Raw genomic sequence first — 16,190 nt, 5'->3', positions numbered from 1 at the left:
TATTCTTGATTGTTTGGTTCAGGTATACTGGCAAAACTGTGGACTGTCTGGGGGTCCCGGCAGACTGGGATGAGAGACACCGCTGTACTGTGAATGCCATAATGCACTTGAATGCACGTTTGTCTAATATATCCTTAAAAAAGTATTGAAGCTGACCAGCTCTGATAAAATGGGCAGCTGGTTGTACTTATGGATGGGCAGTTGAACGTGGAGGAACAGGACAGAGAGGCCGCGGCTCATACCACGTGGTCGGCGTCCTCCTTCACGTAGTACAGCGTCACCAGCTGGTCGGCCAGTGGCCCCAGGCCGCAGATGTAGAATTCCATGTCAAACGCAGACACTGCAGGGGAACGACAGGCTATTATCACAGAGTATATTGTATTTCAGTCCTGATACGATCATACAGGACAAGTCGCGTCCCATAGCAAATGGGACACAGCACTTTATTTTTCAATATAAGATGATCTCATAAAATACGGGACAGGTGGCAACTCTATTTGAAATTAACGAAGCCAAATCGAATAAGGGCGGAATTAACAGACATATTGCCTGTTCTGAAGGGAGTACCAAGGTCCATTGCACTATGGGAAAAAACATCACTCCTGCATCTCACTCTGAAATGAAGTGTTTGAAGCACAGGCACACTAGAGTTGAAACTGACTCAAGAATAGAAATACTTTGCCTCTGAATTCCAACATGTTTAAGTGACCTGATGAAGCTAAATTTCCCTCTGCGTGTCGACATGCATGTGAAGCGTGAGCCCTACAGCGGACAGCCACGCCCTGCCACGGGCTTTTGATCACTGTAAGCTCACCGATTTCCACGTAACGGCTGGGCAGGTCCCTCATTTCAGAGGGGTCTCGCTCTTTAACGACACAGATCTGAAACGCAGGAAGGAAGACGTGTCGTAGGCCAAAGAAAATGCATGAATATACATACAAAAGACAGCAGTGATAATAGCAGCTACAGTTGTCTATTAGATCCATGCACACAGACAGACAGAATGGTAGGCAGGCAGGGAGGCAGACAACCAGCGAGACAGGCAGGCAGACATACAGAACTAAAGACAGACAGGCAGGCAGACATACAGAACTACAGACAGGCAGGCAGGCAGACATACAGAACTACAGACAGGCAGGCAGGCAGACATACAGAACTACAGACAGGCAGGCAGGCAGACATACAGAACTACAGACAGACAGGCAGGCAGACATACAGAACTACAGACAGGCAGGCAGGCAGACATACAGAACTACAGACAGGCAGGCAGGCAGACATACAGAACTACAGACAGGCAGGCAGGCAGACATACAGAACTACAGACAGGCAGGCAGGCAGACATACAGAACTACAGACAGGCAGGCAGGCAGACATACATAACTACAGACAGGCAGGCAGGCAGACATACAGAACTACAGACAGGCAGGCAGGCAGACATACAGAACTACAGACAGGCAGGGAGGCAGACATACAGAACTACAGACAGGCAGGCAGGCAGACATACAGAACTACAGACAGGCAGGGAGGCAGACATACAGAACTACAGACAGGCAGGCAGGCAGACATACAGAACTACAGACAGGCAGGCAGGCAGACATACAGAACTACAGGCAGACAGGGAGGCAGACATACAGAACTACAGACAGGCAGACATACAGAACTACAGACAGACAGGCTGAGAAATAGACAGACACAGATGGAAACAGACAGACAGACACAGACAGGCTGAGGTACCTTGACTGAGGTGCCCCAGCCAATGATAAGGGTACAATTGTCCTTCCAGCACAAGCTGCACGGATACATGTCAGGCCGCAGGGACATGTTGTCCCGGACCACGTTGGTGATTCGCTGCTTTGTGCTGATGTCGTAAATTTTCACTCCCTATCCGGAGGAATGAGAGCTGCTTTCAGTGTGATTTTACCAGAAAGGAAAACAGAACAGGTCATCTTGACATACAGAGAACAGAAAGAATCCGACTGTGAATACTATTACTTTGTTATTACTTTCACTCATATTAGACAGTCAGTGATGTTTTACTTTGTCTTTAGAGGCTGAAACTAGAAAACAGACGTAACAGGTGCACTTACTCCCCACTACGCACTAGTGATGGGAGACACTTGCACTTAAGGACAGAAAACTCTCAAAGAAACATGCAGAAAACTCAGAGCTACAGCAATTTCATTCCACATTTTCAAAGGACTCTGAATAAAAACAAAGATCTTAATCAAATTAATGTATCCTTATTGAGCCTTGAAACTACAGCAGTTACATGGATGGATGGATGGATGGATGGATGGATGGATGTCCAGCATTTTTTAAACAAAAAACTACCCCAATGCATTTGGAAAATGTCGTCCGTTCTTGCTTGGCGTCAGTACACTGTATCTTAAAATCTCAAATGTTCACGTCAATGTGCCAGAAAATTCTGTTGTTTGCTGTGAAATATATGCTTTTAACATACACACTCAAAATGATAAAAGGATGGAAGAGACCCCATTCTGTCTACTTTTGCCTATTGCTGGCCAGTTACATGTAATAGGTGGCGAAATAGAGGCCTTTCTGCCATAAGTGGACCAATCATCAGGTAGGAATGGCGGCCATGTTGAAACACAGCCCCTGCTTTGGAGAAAAGGAAAGGACTCCGGATAGTTAATATACCAGCACAGCAAATCAGGGGCCGACTTTCACAGAGGGGCACCTCCAACGTGCCTCACCGCTTCTACAATCCTGATCATTATCCCGCCAAACAGCTACATCTGCTGCTCTGATAGCTTGCCAGTCCTGCATTAAGAATCTCCTGTGGGAAGCTGCTATACAAGCTGGGAGCTCTCTAATGAAACACGGATCAAGGATTCTTTCATAATAATAATAATAATAATAATAATAATAATAATAATAATAATAATAATAATAATAATAATAATAATAATAATAACAACAACAACAACAACAATAACTAGTAGGAGTAACATAATTGTTATTATTATAGTAATATTGCAATTATTGTATCATTAACACCTATATATCATTATTAGTTATCATTATTACCTGCTAAACATTACGCTCATTAAATTACACCTGCACAGACTTGAGTTCCAGCCATCAAAAAGCTACTGGGGGGGGGGACCTTAGATTTATTTATTTCTAAGTATCTTCCGACTCCCAGAGGGACTTTTCAGGCTCATTTCTTTTCTTCTTCTTCAAGATGGACGTTACGGTTGGCCGCTGATTCCCCTTATAAGGGCTGACAGTCAGATCCAGATCCATGTCTACATCTACATTTAACCACAGGGAAATGGGTCATTCCAAATTACATAACATTTTTACTTAGTCTGCCCTTAAAAAGGATATATTTCACACACACACACACACACACACACACACACACACACACACACACACACACACACACACACACATCTCACCACATTGTTGGCCCAGGCTATGAGGTTTGCCCTCCACTTGATGTTGGTGATTATACCCTCTCCCTCATGCAGAGACATCATCTTCCAGCGATTCAGCCAATTCCTCTCATACAGCAACAGCTGCAGGACACAAAAGTAAAGTTAAAAACAGGATTATCATGCATAAAATGTGATATGCCATGAATAACTGGACATTTCACACCTCACTGGCTACAGTGAGGGTCCGCGAGTGCTTTTGTTTCAGCTCGCATCTCAGATTTCTCCACAGGAATGACTTTCACCTTGGAAAAGCCAAAACATATTTCCAGAAGCATAACACGTCACGTCTTTCACAAAATATATGAAGTGGTAGCAATTTGCTTTTGCGCACAGAGACTGAAACAATTATTTGCCCAATTAAGCGTAATTCATTTGTTGGCATGGCATAGCGCTAAAACTCCGATTCACTGCAGCTGGCGAGAATGGGAAAGCATCACCGACGTAAAAGCTTAGACGACAACAACCTGAGGGACAGATACATCAAGGATCACTTTAACATGGGATCCTCAAAGCAAAGAAATCCACTCATGTTCCATCATTTTGAAGTTCCTCATTGCTAAATCTACAAAAAAATAATGCCATTTCAGTTTGGTAAAATTTCTATTTGGGTGCCTGGAAAATACTTGAGGGAAATTTTGGAAAACAAAACTACAAACTAAAACAGAGTAAAAACATGCAAAACATATCACCCCCCCCACCAAAAAAAAAAAAAAAAACCCTGGTAAATAACGTACTTATTCCAAAGCTGCAAATCAGGTTTTTTTTCTCCCCATTTGTAATGAAGCTACATAGAGAAATGAAACCTGACCAAACAGTTTGTTAATAACATGCATAATGTTCACCAGCAGAGGGCAGTCACACACTAGATGATCAAACGGACCGATACATTGTCAGTCTGAAGCCAAACATCAACACCATGTTATCACCTCAAGAATCCTTTCAAAAATTATTCCTCCTAAGTGAGACATTGCCGCTATTCTGCTCATAACTGAAGTTTTTCTTTAAATAAGGGGGAGTTGCAAAGAAAACAAAAGTAAGGTGATACAGCAGGGGTCTCCAACTCCGGTCCCGGAGAGCTACTATCCAGTAGGTTTTCTGTCCCACTTGGCTTCTGATGAGCCACACCTGCTCCTGGTATTTACCTGAGAACAGGTGTGGCTCATCAGAAGCCGGGTAGGATAGAAGACTTACTGGATAGTAGCTGTCCAGGACCGGAGTTGGAGACCCCTGTGATACAGTATTCTTCACATTCCTAAGGCTTTTAGTGGTACTATCTGGCAGCAAGCAGTCTCCTCCACCACTGATTGGTGTACAGCACCTCCATTTGACACAACGGCCAATCAAAGGCCTTGTTTCACTGTGCCACCATTAAGCAGGCAGCCTGGGCCCCGGGGCCCGATCAGGCAGTAGTGCACTGATGCTGGAGCCTGATGCTACTCTCCACAAAATGGGGAATTATGACATTGAATGTCGACCCCTTTGTTTTTGGCCCTAAAATCTGCTTACCGTCAAAAAAGTCGGCTCTGCATACGTGGCCTGAAAGAGCCGTTGACTCCATCACTGTTCCTCACTAAAAGCAGAACACCTCTAATTTTATTGTCGTTCTGTTTTGCGGCTGTAAGTGCTACAGCAAGCTTGTGCTAGATTGAATCAATGGTTAATTATTAATTCATACACACACGAGTTTAGCGGACAAATGGCGTAGCCAGTCTGCCAGCTTTAAATGTGCTATGAAGCCTTAAAGACTTTTCGATCGATTCAACGGAGTAAATCCGAAGATGCAGTCTACCATGATTTAAACATTCATTTAACGTTCTAAGTCTGCACAGCTTTTATGTAAATGCAAGATTTCTCCAAGAAATATACTAGCCTAAGACATGGCAACGTTTTCTTCCCCCCCAGAATTCACCGAATTTATTCAGACAGGAAAAACACGCAAAATGAAATGCAGCAAAGAAATGGGCGAATCAGCACTTTGGATTTGTTAACAGGTCAGATAACATGGAGGAAATATGACTCTACGCGCTATGGCGAATTGCCGTGATGAGTCGTACCTTCTGCAGAAGCGTATCGATTTTCATCAGTCACATTTTATGAAGTTATCATTTAAAACACGCAGGCAGAGAGAGACAACAGGGCAGATGGCGATCAGGGAACAAGCGCCCGGTATTACGGCTAATCCCTCACTGGGACAGGATGCATTTAAAGGCGCAGTGCAAGCACAGTGGAGGGAAACCTAACTAGCTGCAAGTAACAATAACGGCGAGAAGACTGCTAGTCCTCCTAACAGTAGCTATTTACTATATTTTGGAGCAACGGCGCTTGATAACAGAGCACTTAATTGAAATGGGCCACTCTCCCCTGAGTACACTCCAGGATACGAATAAGTGAGGCCTACATTCCGGCAAACGGCTCTCTGGGCCCAACTGCAGTTACTCTCCCCAGTCAAAAGTGCTCAACCAATGGCCTGCATTTTTAATCATCGTGTCTGTTTCATAACCCCTCCCCTCAACTCTTATTGGTTTGCATTCTCTGCAAATAAGGCCCTTAAGTGCAACATGCACTAGTATCCTCCAGCAGGGGGCAGCTGTGTGTAATAAGACTTGCAGTTGGGTAAAAACAGGTAACATATGCACCGAAACAGCACATATTCTTGTTTATGTGTATTTACAGCTCTTCAATCAGTGATTACCTTGAAATACTTTAAAAAAAAACATACCAATTGCTGGAGTTTATTTCATTGAGTAAGTGTACGTTTGACATATGCATGACATAAATACATCTAAGAGACAGCAGTTGTGACATCACACATTTTTTGCATATTCTCCAGAAAAAATCCTGAAAATGTCATGAAGCTAAGGCACTGGGTAACACCATTGGTCAAAAACAAGACCTTCATCCTTAATATTAGTCATCGTTTCCAATAGAATTACTCTCGAAAAAAATCATCAAATTACAGCTGCACTTTCCAGGGAGAGCAATTAATGTCAAATCAGAATTTCACCATGTGCAATGCTACACTGGACCAGCATATGGTGTCACACTGGGGTTCTCCTCAAAGTTCCTCTGTGTTGGCCACCTGTGTTCCACAAGCATCCACTAGTGCACATATTTAACATGAAAAATTGGAAACCGTATACTTTTCCCAACAAGCGTGAGATAAGAGTAAGAGTGGAGCACAGCTACGTTCCCTTCAGCTTGTCATTTTACTGTGTAATGCATCTCATCTACAGACAGCTATCTATCTTGGGAACGAGCGAGAGCTTCCCCAAGTTCCCTCCTGAGGGCAGAGGCAACAACAGCCCCAACATTAGCATATAATTCAGTTGTTCTACTTTAAACGTGTCAAACCAAGAGGTGGAAGGACTTCTGCTTATGCTTTGAGAGTCATTTTTTCCCCATTAATAACAATGATATATCAGCCAAAATGATGCGTGTTAAACATGAACGAAGCCTTTAACTAAAGTGTCTATGTGATTTAATTGTGGGAAATGATAAATTTAGTAGCCAGGGGATATTATAAAGATGCCCAGTGAAGGTGCAATTCTTTTGTGCAGAGTTTTAGGTAAAATACCTTTTAATACCCAGTAGAGGCCCTGGCTAATTAAAAGCGTTAAACTTAACACACAACTAATGCACTTCTGAGATCCATGCAATTAAAAGATCCCATGTAGCATTTGACCTGCAATCGATCCACAGAATTCTATGGTGTTCTACACAGAGTAACTGCCCGTATCACACCAACCATCTGGGTAACTTCATAATGTGCATAAATATTGGAGAATGCTGAGGAAGAACCATGCTTAGGAAAGAGGGGAAGCTGGTCAGAGAGAAAGCTTTGAGAAGAACTTGCTTCAGTCTGCAGAAGCCAGGATAAAGATGTACAGCAACAAGACAATGATCTAAAGAGCACAACCTCAATGACTGTGCAGAGGCTTAGAAGAGGAAAAACTCAATATCGTAGAGTCAACCAAGTGAAATCCGGCACTTATATCTTAATTACGACCGAGAAGAAGGCCGCTGTCCAACAATAACACCAAATCTTGCTGACAGAGTTTTACAAAAGCAGGTAAATAGCACACTTGGCTGTCTGAAGCATTATCCTGAGGGTGAATACTTACAGATCCAACCAGTCCAGTTTAACTGTTCAACTATATTTTAATTAAAAAAAAATAAATTAAACTTTTCCAATTGGAAGAATTGTCTTCCTCTAAACTGTGTAAATTAGAAAAATCTAAGGCACAATTTCATGGATTCCATGGGATAAACATCTCCTGTATGCATAGTAACAATTTTGAGTTTGGCCCATGTTTTCTTTTTTGACCAGGAGTGAATTTATTGGATTTTAAATTACAAAGCAGTACTGCTGCATTTACCATGAGGGGCTCCTTAATCACACTGTCATTATCTATGTTAAAATGCACAAGTTGGAGTCCATCTTTAGCCCAGCACCTTTACGCCTCCTATTTCCCAACCACAGGCTGGTGCTGTGCTCATGGGCCCCGGCTCTGTACACCACTGCACTCCATCAGCTAACTTGGGTCCCATTCGGATCACCCTTAATTCTGCAAACTGCGAGAGAAACATCCCTGTCTCTCATACATCTGCTCTTCCCTACTCAGCCATCCCTTAAGGCCTGAAAGTAGGGAGAGCTGGGGGAGGGGGGGGGGGGGAGGTGTTGGGCACCCCCCCCATCCATTCTGACCTTGGACACCCTTGGCCCCATCCCAAGGGCCAATTACAATCAGCACTCGCCTTAAGGAGCAACACGAAAGTGCACTTTTGGAATCCGCAGAGCGCTCATGTTGCAGTGCCCTGAAATCAGGTGACCGCTTCCCAGACACTACAGAATGCATCAGAGCAAGCGGCAGACACGTAAATCACACAGACGTGTGGTCCACCTTCTCCTGGGCTTCCAGCCCCGCTGCGCACCCACAGATTCGTTTTTAAGCTCATATAAACTCATACCATTAAAATATAACCACATCTTTCAAAAGGGTAAAATGACAATTAATGAAACAGGTTTGTAACTTAATTATCTGATTCAGGTTTGAGTGGTACGCAGCTGTAAAGAACAAAAGTTGATTATTTCAATTAAATTTATTATAATTGCTGATGTTGTTACTGCCATTTATAATGCTAACAATAATGACGTTGTACAGCATTTCATCAATTGAGCAAATGCGAGGTTACACACTGTTTTGTAGGCCATGCTGTTCTTATTGTCTCTAACCACAGTGAACGATTTGAATATGAGGATGGTTTGTGAATCAGTGGTTTAGGACGTTATACCCGTGATCGGAAGGGTGTCGGTTCAAATCTCAGGGACAGCAAAGTGGTGTTACTGTTGGGCCACTGAGCAGCCCCTGCTTTCTTTATTGTATATCGCTTTGGGTAAAATCATCTGGTACATGAGTATGTAAACCTGCAAAGGACAGTAATTTCCAATACTACTTAAAAATGTCTTTTACACTGACCTTGTTTCCGCCAGTAACAAACTGCTTGTTGTTCGACCTGCTGAACTGTGGGTGCAGCGCCACCACCTGCATGGGAGAGAGGAAGCATCCGTAAGCTGACAGGGACATGGCCGATTCAGAGGCCATTCACAATCGGCATGCTTCAAAGAGCGCCCCTAGTGGTCATCACAGCGCATGGTACCGTCATCATCGGCGGAGAATCAGCACGACTTCTAACTTCGATGTGGACAGACACGGCAGACCCGGAAGAGATCGGTGGAATCCCACAAATGGCCCAGTAGCAAGAGACACTCTGAATAACTGTGGTCAGTAGGGGATCGGACAGGATTGGGAGGGAATGAGAGTGGTATTCCAAGACGTGACCCGGGGGGGGTGGGATAAGTGAATAATAACAGGGTTGGGGGCACTGGCTCAGTGCTGTGTCAGCATGGTGGGGAGTGGGGGGCAGATGACAGAGGCGGGGGCTTTTTACGTTTGGCGCCCTAAAAGGATTTCACTTTATGTTATTACTCTTCTCCTCCTTAAGTCTCCATGGGCAGGAATATTATTTCATATTTTATTGATGGCCGCATCACTTTGACTCGGGCCCCTGACGTGCAAACGCACCGATCCTCTCCTCCCCCAGTGGTAATAAGGAGCCCGCTGTAGCCCAGGCCAGCTCTGGACACCCGTCACATGCTGGTCAGGCGCCCCCTCTTCTGGGCTGGGGGGGGCTGACGGGCACGTGGAAATGCACTGGCCCCAAGAGCTGACAGTGTCAGTCCCTGCCTAATTAGAGGGCTTTATAGCGGGGGTCCCTAGATCGGCGTGTGAGGCCGGACTCTCCGGCTGTCCGGATCCAAATCCGTATCCTGCCACCTTGGGATTCTCCTGCACTTTGGAGGATGATGCAGCAATTAAAGGTCATCACTCAGCTCCGTAAGACAGCAAGACTATATTGAAATACACTCTGCAAAATACAGAAGTACATACTTATGAATGGCACAAAATAATACATTAGGAAATTAAACATTTGGAAAATCAAGTGTAAACAGAATAGAAACTATTGTCATTGTACACGTACAAAGAAATTCTCTGTGCTCTCTCCACCAATGCCACATACTATAAAAAATAAAGGTAAAGTGTTTGGTCGGTCGGTCGGACAGACAGACGCAGTAACATATGCATTGTAGAGGTTCAGTATATAGTGACCCAGAGTGTGGTAGTGTTTCTGGGGCCTGAAGTGCGACAGTATTACAGCTCCTGTCATTCCCTGTCTGCAATGCACATGCCACTTTACACAGAACCACACAGTTCATAAACGTGTCTGTTATGAGGCATTTCCCCTTACACAAAATAACAATGATTACCCTGACTCTGAGCTCAAACTACAACTGGGGGGGGGGGGGGGGGGACACGTGCAGGTGTGGATTGTCAGAGTCACTTGTTGTGAGTGTGTACTTGAGGAAACTGCTCTACGTACTCGAAGAGCGATTTAAAAGTGAAATTCGCCCTCGAGCAGACAGCCGGGCTTCCCAGAGCAGCGCGACTCTCCGTCAGCGAGCTGTAATTGTCCACTCATGCACCGTAGCTTCTCTCTCCTGCATGCTAATGCAGCTCCACACAATGTTGATGGGAGTCACATAATCTCTGAATTGTGTTGAGGGTTAGCCTGAAAAAAGCTTCAGGTTGAACTAGATGCCGTCGGAACGATAATAATATATTCCCTGGATGGATCCGTCACCCCCCCATATAATCCCTACTCCTCCCACCCTCCAACCTATACCATCTCGAGCCCCTCTACACGCTCTCCCACCTCTCCAAAAAATATCCGTTAACAGCACAACAGTGTGTGACTTGTCTCAATCAGTTTCAAAGTCTGTCTATTCATATGCTACCACTGTGTGGGGCTACTTTAATGTTGGTGTTACATCTCCCAAAATTTGAAAAGTTCCAGATTTTCACTCTTAGAATCCTAGAGTTTTCAATGTTTTAAAAAGATCTTTCACATACTTTTTGAATCATCATTCATCATATAGAGATCAGGTGTCTGCGGTGGCAGACCAATCTGAAAACCATGTGTAGTTTCCATTGGGGTCTCGAGAACAATGATAGTTTTTCTGTTGATGTGTTCAGTTCATGTAGGACGCAGAGTGATCAAATAAAATGTTACGCTAAAGACCATGCTGAAGTTGCCGGCATACCTTTATGGGACAGTCAAAGTTCTCGTGGAAGCCCTCTCTGGTGTAGAGTCCAAACACCTGCACCTGTGCAAGCCAAAGAGATGGGAAAAGAGGCTGAGAAAGACCGACATTAAGGAGCAACCTCTGCACAACCTCTGCACAATGGGAAACAGAGCTTTGCCGCAATGGAGAACGTAATGCTCTTCTGGGAAAAACTGGGAAAACCCACTCTGGAAGCACTCAAAACTCAGAAAGTGGATGACAGAGGCCCACTCCGCAGCAACGTTGCCTAAACACACCGGAACCATGGGCACTCCCAGGCAGAATTCATGGCCTCTGCTTCAAGCATAAATTAATTGGGTGGAGGAAGCTTCCGGCACATTGCACAAAGTCAACGACATCAGACCCTACAGCCTGGCCACAGAACCACTGATGGCTTTTCAGGTGCATTCATTCATTATCTGGATGCAGACCAGCTCCTTCCCCAAGCCCACAAACGCACACTGAGGCCTCCTATTAAAGGCAAATCTGTGCGCTCAGTGATTGCCAGTAACCTGGAGAATTTGTTGATGCGGAGGCATGAGCTGAACTCTTATCAGACTCCTCTCCAGCATGTACAAAAAAAGTAAAAAAACATAAATAAAATGTATATGGGTACAAAGGGGTTAAGAAACAAGACGCGACACCCAGATATACAGGGAATAGTGAAGCTTACGGTCAGCGCTTAGGATCAGCCATTTTTTTGTTGGCACTCCTAATGTTTGGGGTTAAGGTCCTTGCTCAAGGGTGCAAAAGTAATTTAATTACTCTGCAGGCTATGTTATTCAAACCAGCGACCTTCCGGAAAGGGGCACAGACTCCTAACCGGCAGAGCCACATCACCCCCAAGATCAATTTGATGGCCTTTATTTACCTTTATTTTGTAATACCACTCTTTTTTTTTTTTTTGAAGGAATGCAGATATTGTTCTCAATTTAAAGGCATTTGCTGCAAAGGATGCAACAGCGAATTATACTCTGAATTTAAGGCTGATGCACAAACACATCAATGGCTGCAAGTCAAAGACGATTCATTTTCAGGGGCACCGTGATCAAACCTTTGCCCTGATCTATATAGTCACTAGACCCCAATGTATGCCATGTCATTTATAAGCTCTATTCGTCAAAAATTTTTCAATTTAGGAGAAAATCAGAGTTTTTGTTCTTTTCACAGATGTCTGCGTGGTATCTGGTGCTTTTCACGGATGGCCTGTACCTTGGATGTACAAAAAGCTGTACGGTAAAGTAGTTATGCGTCTTCTGACGAGAAATATACAGGCCAAAGTGTCACGTGGGGACTTCTGTGTGTCCTTTATTGACAAGGCATATTTTCCTTTTCACCCAGAGCTCCGCCAGAAACAAAACGGTGTTACACAACAGGCATTCACTTAGCCGTTATTTACTTCAGCGGGATGGCTATTCAGTGAGCGTATTCCGACAAAGGGTGGACATTCCGAAGAAAGGCGACGCCCACTCCATCCACATCATCCTCCTTAGGTCAATACCATGAACTCTTCTTTCTGTATGTGGGCCTTCTGAGCCAAAAACATCCCATCTTCTATCAAAGCCGTGCATAATATCTCATGGCTGCCATAGAGCTCGGATCTGATGGGAACTTTCTGGAGCTTTACTGCTCACGGGGGATCACTCAGGAGCTCAGTGAACTCAAGCGTGGTACCGTGATAGGATGCCACCTGTGCAGTAAGTCAATTAGTGAAATTTCCTCGCTATTAAATATTCCATAGTCAACTGTTAGTGGTATTATAACAAAGTGGAAGCAATTGGGAACAGCAGCTACCCGGCTACAAAGTGGTAGGACGTGTAAAATCACAGAGCGGGGACAACGCATGCGGAGGTGCACAGCGTGCAGAAGTCAGCAACTGTCTGTAGAGTCTATAGCTACAGACCTCCAAACTTTGCGTGCCTTTCAGATTAGCTCAAGAACAGTGTGTAGAGAACTTAATGGAATGGGCTTCCATCGCCGAGCAGCTGCATCCAAGCCTTACATCACCAAGTGCAAATAGCGGCACGCTATTGGACTCTAGAGCAGTGGAAGACTGGAGTGACGAATCACGCTTCTCTGTCTGGCAATCCAATGGACGAGTCTGGGTTTGGCGGTTGGCAGGAGAACGGTACTTGCCTGGCTGCATTGTGCCAAGTGTAACGTTAGGTGGAGGGGGGATTATGGTGTGGGGTTGTCTGTCAGGGGTTGGGTTTGGCCCCTTAGTTCCAGTGAAAGAAACTCTTAATGTGCAGAATTTGAAGCCATTTTGGACAATTCCAAACAGTTTGAGGATGGCCCTTTCCTGTTCCATCATGACTGCGCACCAGTGCACAAAGCAAGGTCCATAAGCACATGGATGAGCGAGTCTGGTGTGGAGGAACTTGACTGGCCTGCACAGAGCCCTGACCTCAACTCGATAAAACACCTTTGGGATGAATTAGAGCCTTCTCGTCCAACATCAGTGCCTGACCTCACAAATACTCTCCTGGAAGAATGGTCAAAAATTCCCATAAACACACTCCTAATCCTTGTGGACAGCCATCCCAGAAGAGCTGAAGCTGTTATAGCTGCAAAGGGTGGCCCAACTCCACATTAAAGCCTATGTATTAAGAACGGGATGTCATTCAAGTTCATGTCTGTGTAAAGGCAGGTATCTCAATGCTTTTGCCAATATAGTGTAACACAGATCAAAAATACATGCCTGAATTTTAATTTATTCCTGGACATTGAACAAAAACGGAGTGTGACAAGGAATAACCAAATGAATATGAAATTACACCACCATAACTGTGCAGTTAGATTGCAGAGCAACTCATCTAGCTTAAAGACTTAAAATAATCAATAAAAAACATGATCCTCTAAGTGCAGAAATCGTTTATAGCTGTCTGCAGGACCAACGGGGAAGAGTCTGAACTAAGCAGAATCGGATTCAGAGGAAAAATGGCTATTTTAATTTGCACCTCTACTACCAGGGAGACAAGATCTTGTTTTACCATCGGAATGCGAGTTTCGGGAGATATCAGGGGGCATATCTCGACTACGCAATCCACCACGGATGGCGATAATCAGCGGGGCGGATGAGATAACAGCCGAGCTGAGATCAATAGAAGAATATCAATGGAAAACACGTGTTTGGTGGTGGAGGGAAAAATGTTTTAAAGAAAAAACTGGGGGCAAAAATGTCAGAACAGACAAATGCCTCATCAGGATAAATGCAACAGTGGAATGTAACAGACTCCCAAGGAATCGCAATTTCTCTATGATGCGCATCACAGGTGATCGTTTAACGACGATAGTAGGCGATCATTAGCCCGGCTGCTATTTAATCACCTGATCTTAACATTAAAAACAAAAAAAAATAACAGTCCAGTATAAACTGTGACATCTGTTGCAATGACTTAAAAATAAAAACGGAGCTGTGAAATTCATGGGCAGCACAATATTAGCAGTGGTTCTGGGAACAGACGTCTGTCAGTGCCGTGAATTTGCCGCCTGAGTGCACTAAGAGCCAGACTCAGAGTACCTGCTCTCCCGGCCACAGCAGAGGGCTGCTTTCCGTAATCGGCGCCGCCCTTCAGCCCTGCGGCCCCCCAGAACCACCTCTACCCAGCTGGGAATTAAACGAGCGCCTGCCGCCCACATCGAAATGCACCAACATTAAAAATCACCCCATACTTTTTATATCAGGAATCCTCATTTTCAATCCAGTGACTCAAAATTTCTTCTACATCCTCAGCATATCCACTTCACCAAGGTTAACACACAGTCACTGGACGGTGTGCGGCTCTGCTGGTTAGGACCCCGCCTGTGATCAGAAGGTTGCTGGCTCAGTTCCCATGATCGCCTGAATGATTCCATCTTTGGGTATTAACGCCAATTGCTCCAGGGACAGTAAGACCCTGTTTTCTCAAATATACATTGCTTTGGCATCTGCTAAATGAGTAAACATAAACACTCAGGCCGTTGATTAAATTCTCGAGTTTATATTACGAGATGCCTCAATTTTCCATTGTATTTACTGCTGGAGACTGTCTGATGAATTTTTGACACAATTACCCAACATCCCTCAAACACTCCCCTCCGGCTGGTGCAGAAATACAGTACCAGTCAAAAGTCACCCATAGAGAGGTTTCTTAATTCTAAAATGCAGAGAATAGTAAAAAGATATTAAAAATATAAAATGGAAAATACAGAATTATGCACTAACCAAAAAAACTATTGAACAAAACATAGATTAAGTTGTCGTGGGGGGCATCTTTGGGGGTTGGGACTCAGAAGGTTGCTTGTTCAAATCCCCCAGTCAGCAGAGTGATGCATGATAAGTAAAGCCCTTCATCTCAATTGCTTCAGGGGCTGGCTGACCCTGCTTCAAGAGGTGGCCTCCTGGGATGCTTTTCCAGCTGTCCTGAAAAACTTCCCACATATGCTGAGCACTCATTGGCCACTTTTCCACCACTCTCTGGTCAGACTCCTCCAAAACCATCTCTACAGGGTTTAGGTCAGGTGGCCAGGTCATGTTATGCGACACCATCACTCTCCTTTGAAGGCAGCATGGCATGTCCAAACTTCTGACTGGTAACATATAAACGATTAAAGACTCTCAAACAGCTCAACCCCTTCTACAGACATTAATTAAAAATACCTGCTGTGAAATGTAACTAATTCACATGACAAAGAACAAAAAGAGCAAAGATAAACAATTATTCAGCCAAAGTCAATTGCTATTCAGCATGATTAAAAGTAATAAGGAGTGGCACATTTATTCATATTAACCTCTTCAGTCCACAGGGTGGAAAACATGCAAAAAAAAGATATTTCTTTAAAAATGGAAAAAAAAAAAAAAATCTACAAATCCATTAGGGGGCATAAGAGATCCAGCCGTGCTGCTATTTACACCCGCAGAGACTGAAGCTTTGTGTAAAATCATTCGTTTTCTTCGCGAACATGCATTTCAGCAATAACTCATTTTATTTACAGTAATAATAATAATAATAATCTGCCATTTTTCATTATTCACACAAGGCATGACCTGCAGGGTTAGCATG

General features: G+C 44.1%; 1 protein-coding gene across 1 annotated transcript in view; it reads right to left on the bottom strand.

Annotated features, from left to right (window-relative positions):
- vps41 (VPS41 subunit of HOPS complex) overlaps positions 1–16,190 on the bottom strand; it is a 49,099-nt gene that overhangs the window by 15,111 nt on the left and 17,798 nt on the right. The window contains exons 6-11 of the mRNA XM_072711601.1: positions 11,125–11,187; positions 8,942–9,007; positions 3,426–3,545; positions 1,735–1,881; positions 815–881; positions 243–340 (exon numbers count right to left, since the gene is read on the bottom strand). Of these exons, the coding sequence (XP_072567702.1) occupies positions 243–340; positions 815–881; positions 1,735–1,881; positions 3,426–3,545; positions 8,942–9,007; positions 11,125–11,187 (561 nt within the window). The remainder of the gene's footprint in view (positions 1–242; positions 341–814; positions 882–1,734; positions 1,882–3,425; positions 3,546–8,941; positions 9,008–11,124; positions 11,188–16,190) is intronic.

The sequence above is a fragment of the Paramormyrops kingsleyae genome, chromosome 1 (assembly GCF_048594095.1).
Source record: "Paramormyrops kingsleyae isolate MSU_618 chromosome 1, PKINGS_0.4, whole genome shotgun sequence".
NCBI classification, from domain to species: Eukaryota; Metazoa; Chordata; class Actinopteri; order Osteoglossiformes; family Mormyridae; genus Paramormyrops; species Paramormyrops kingsleyae.
This window is presented reverse-complemented; position numbering and strand designations above follow the sequence as displayed.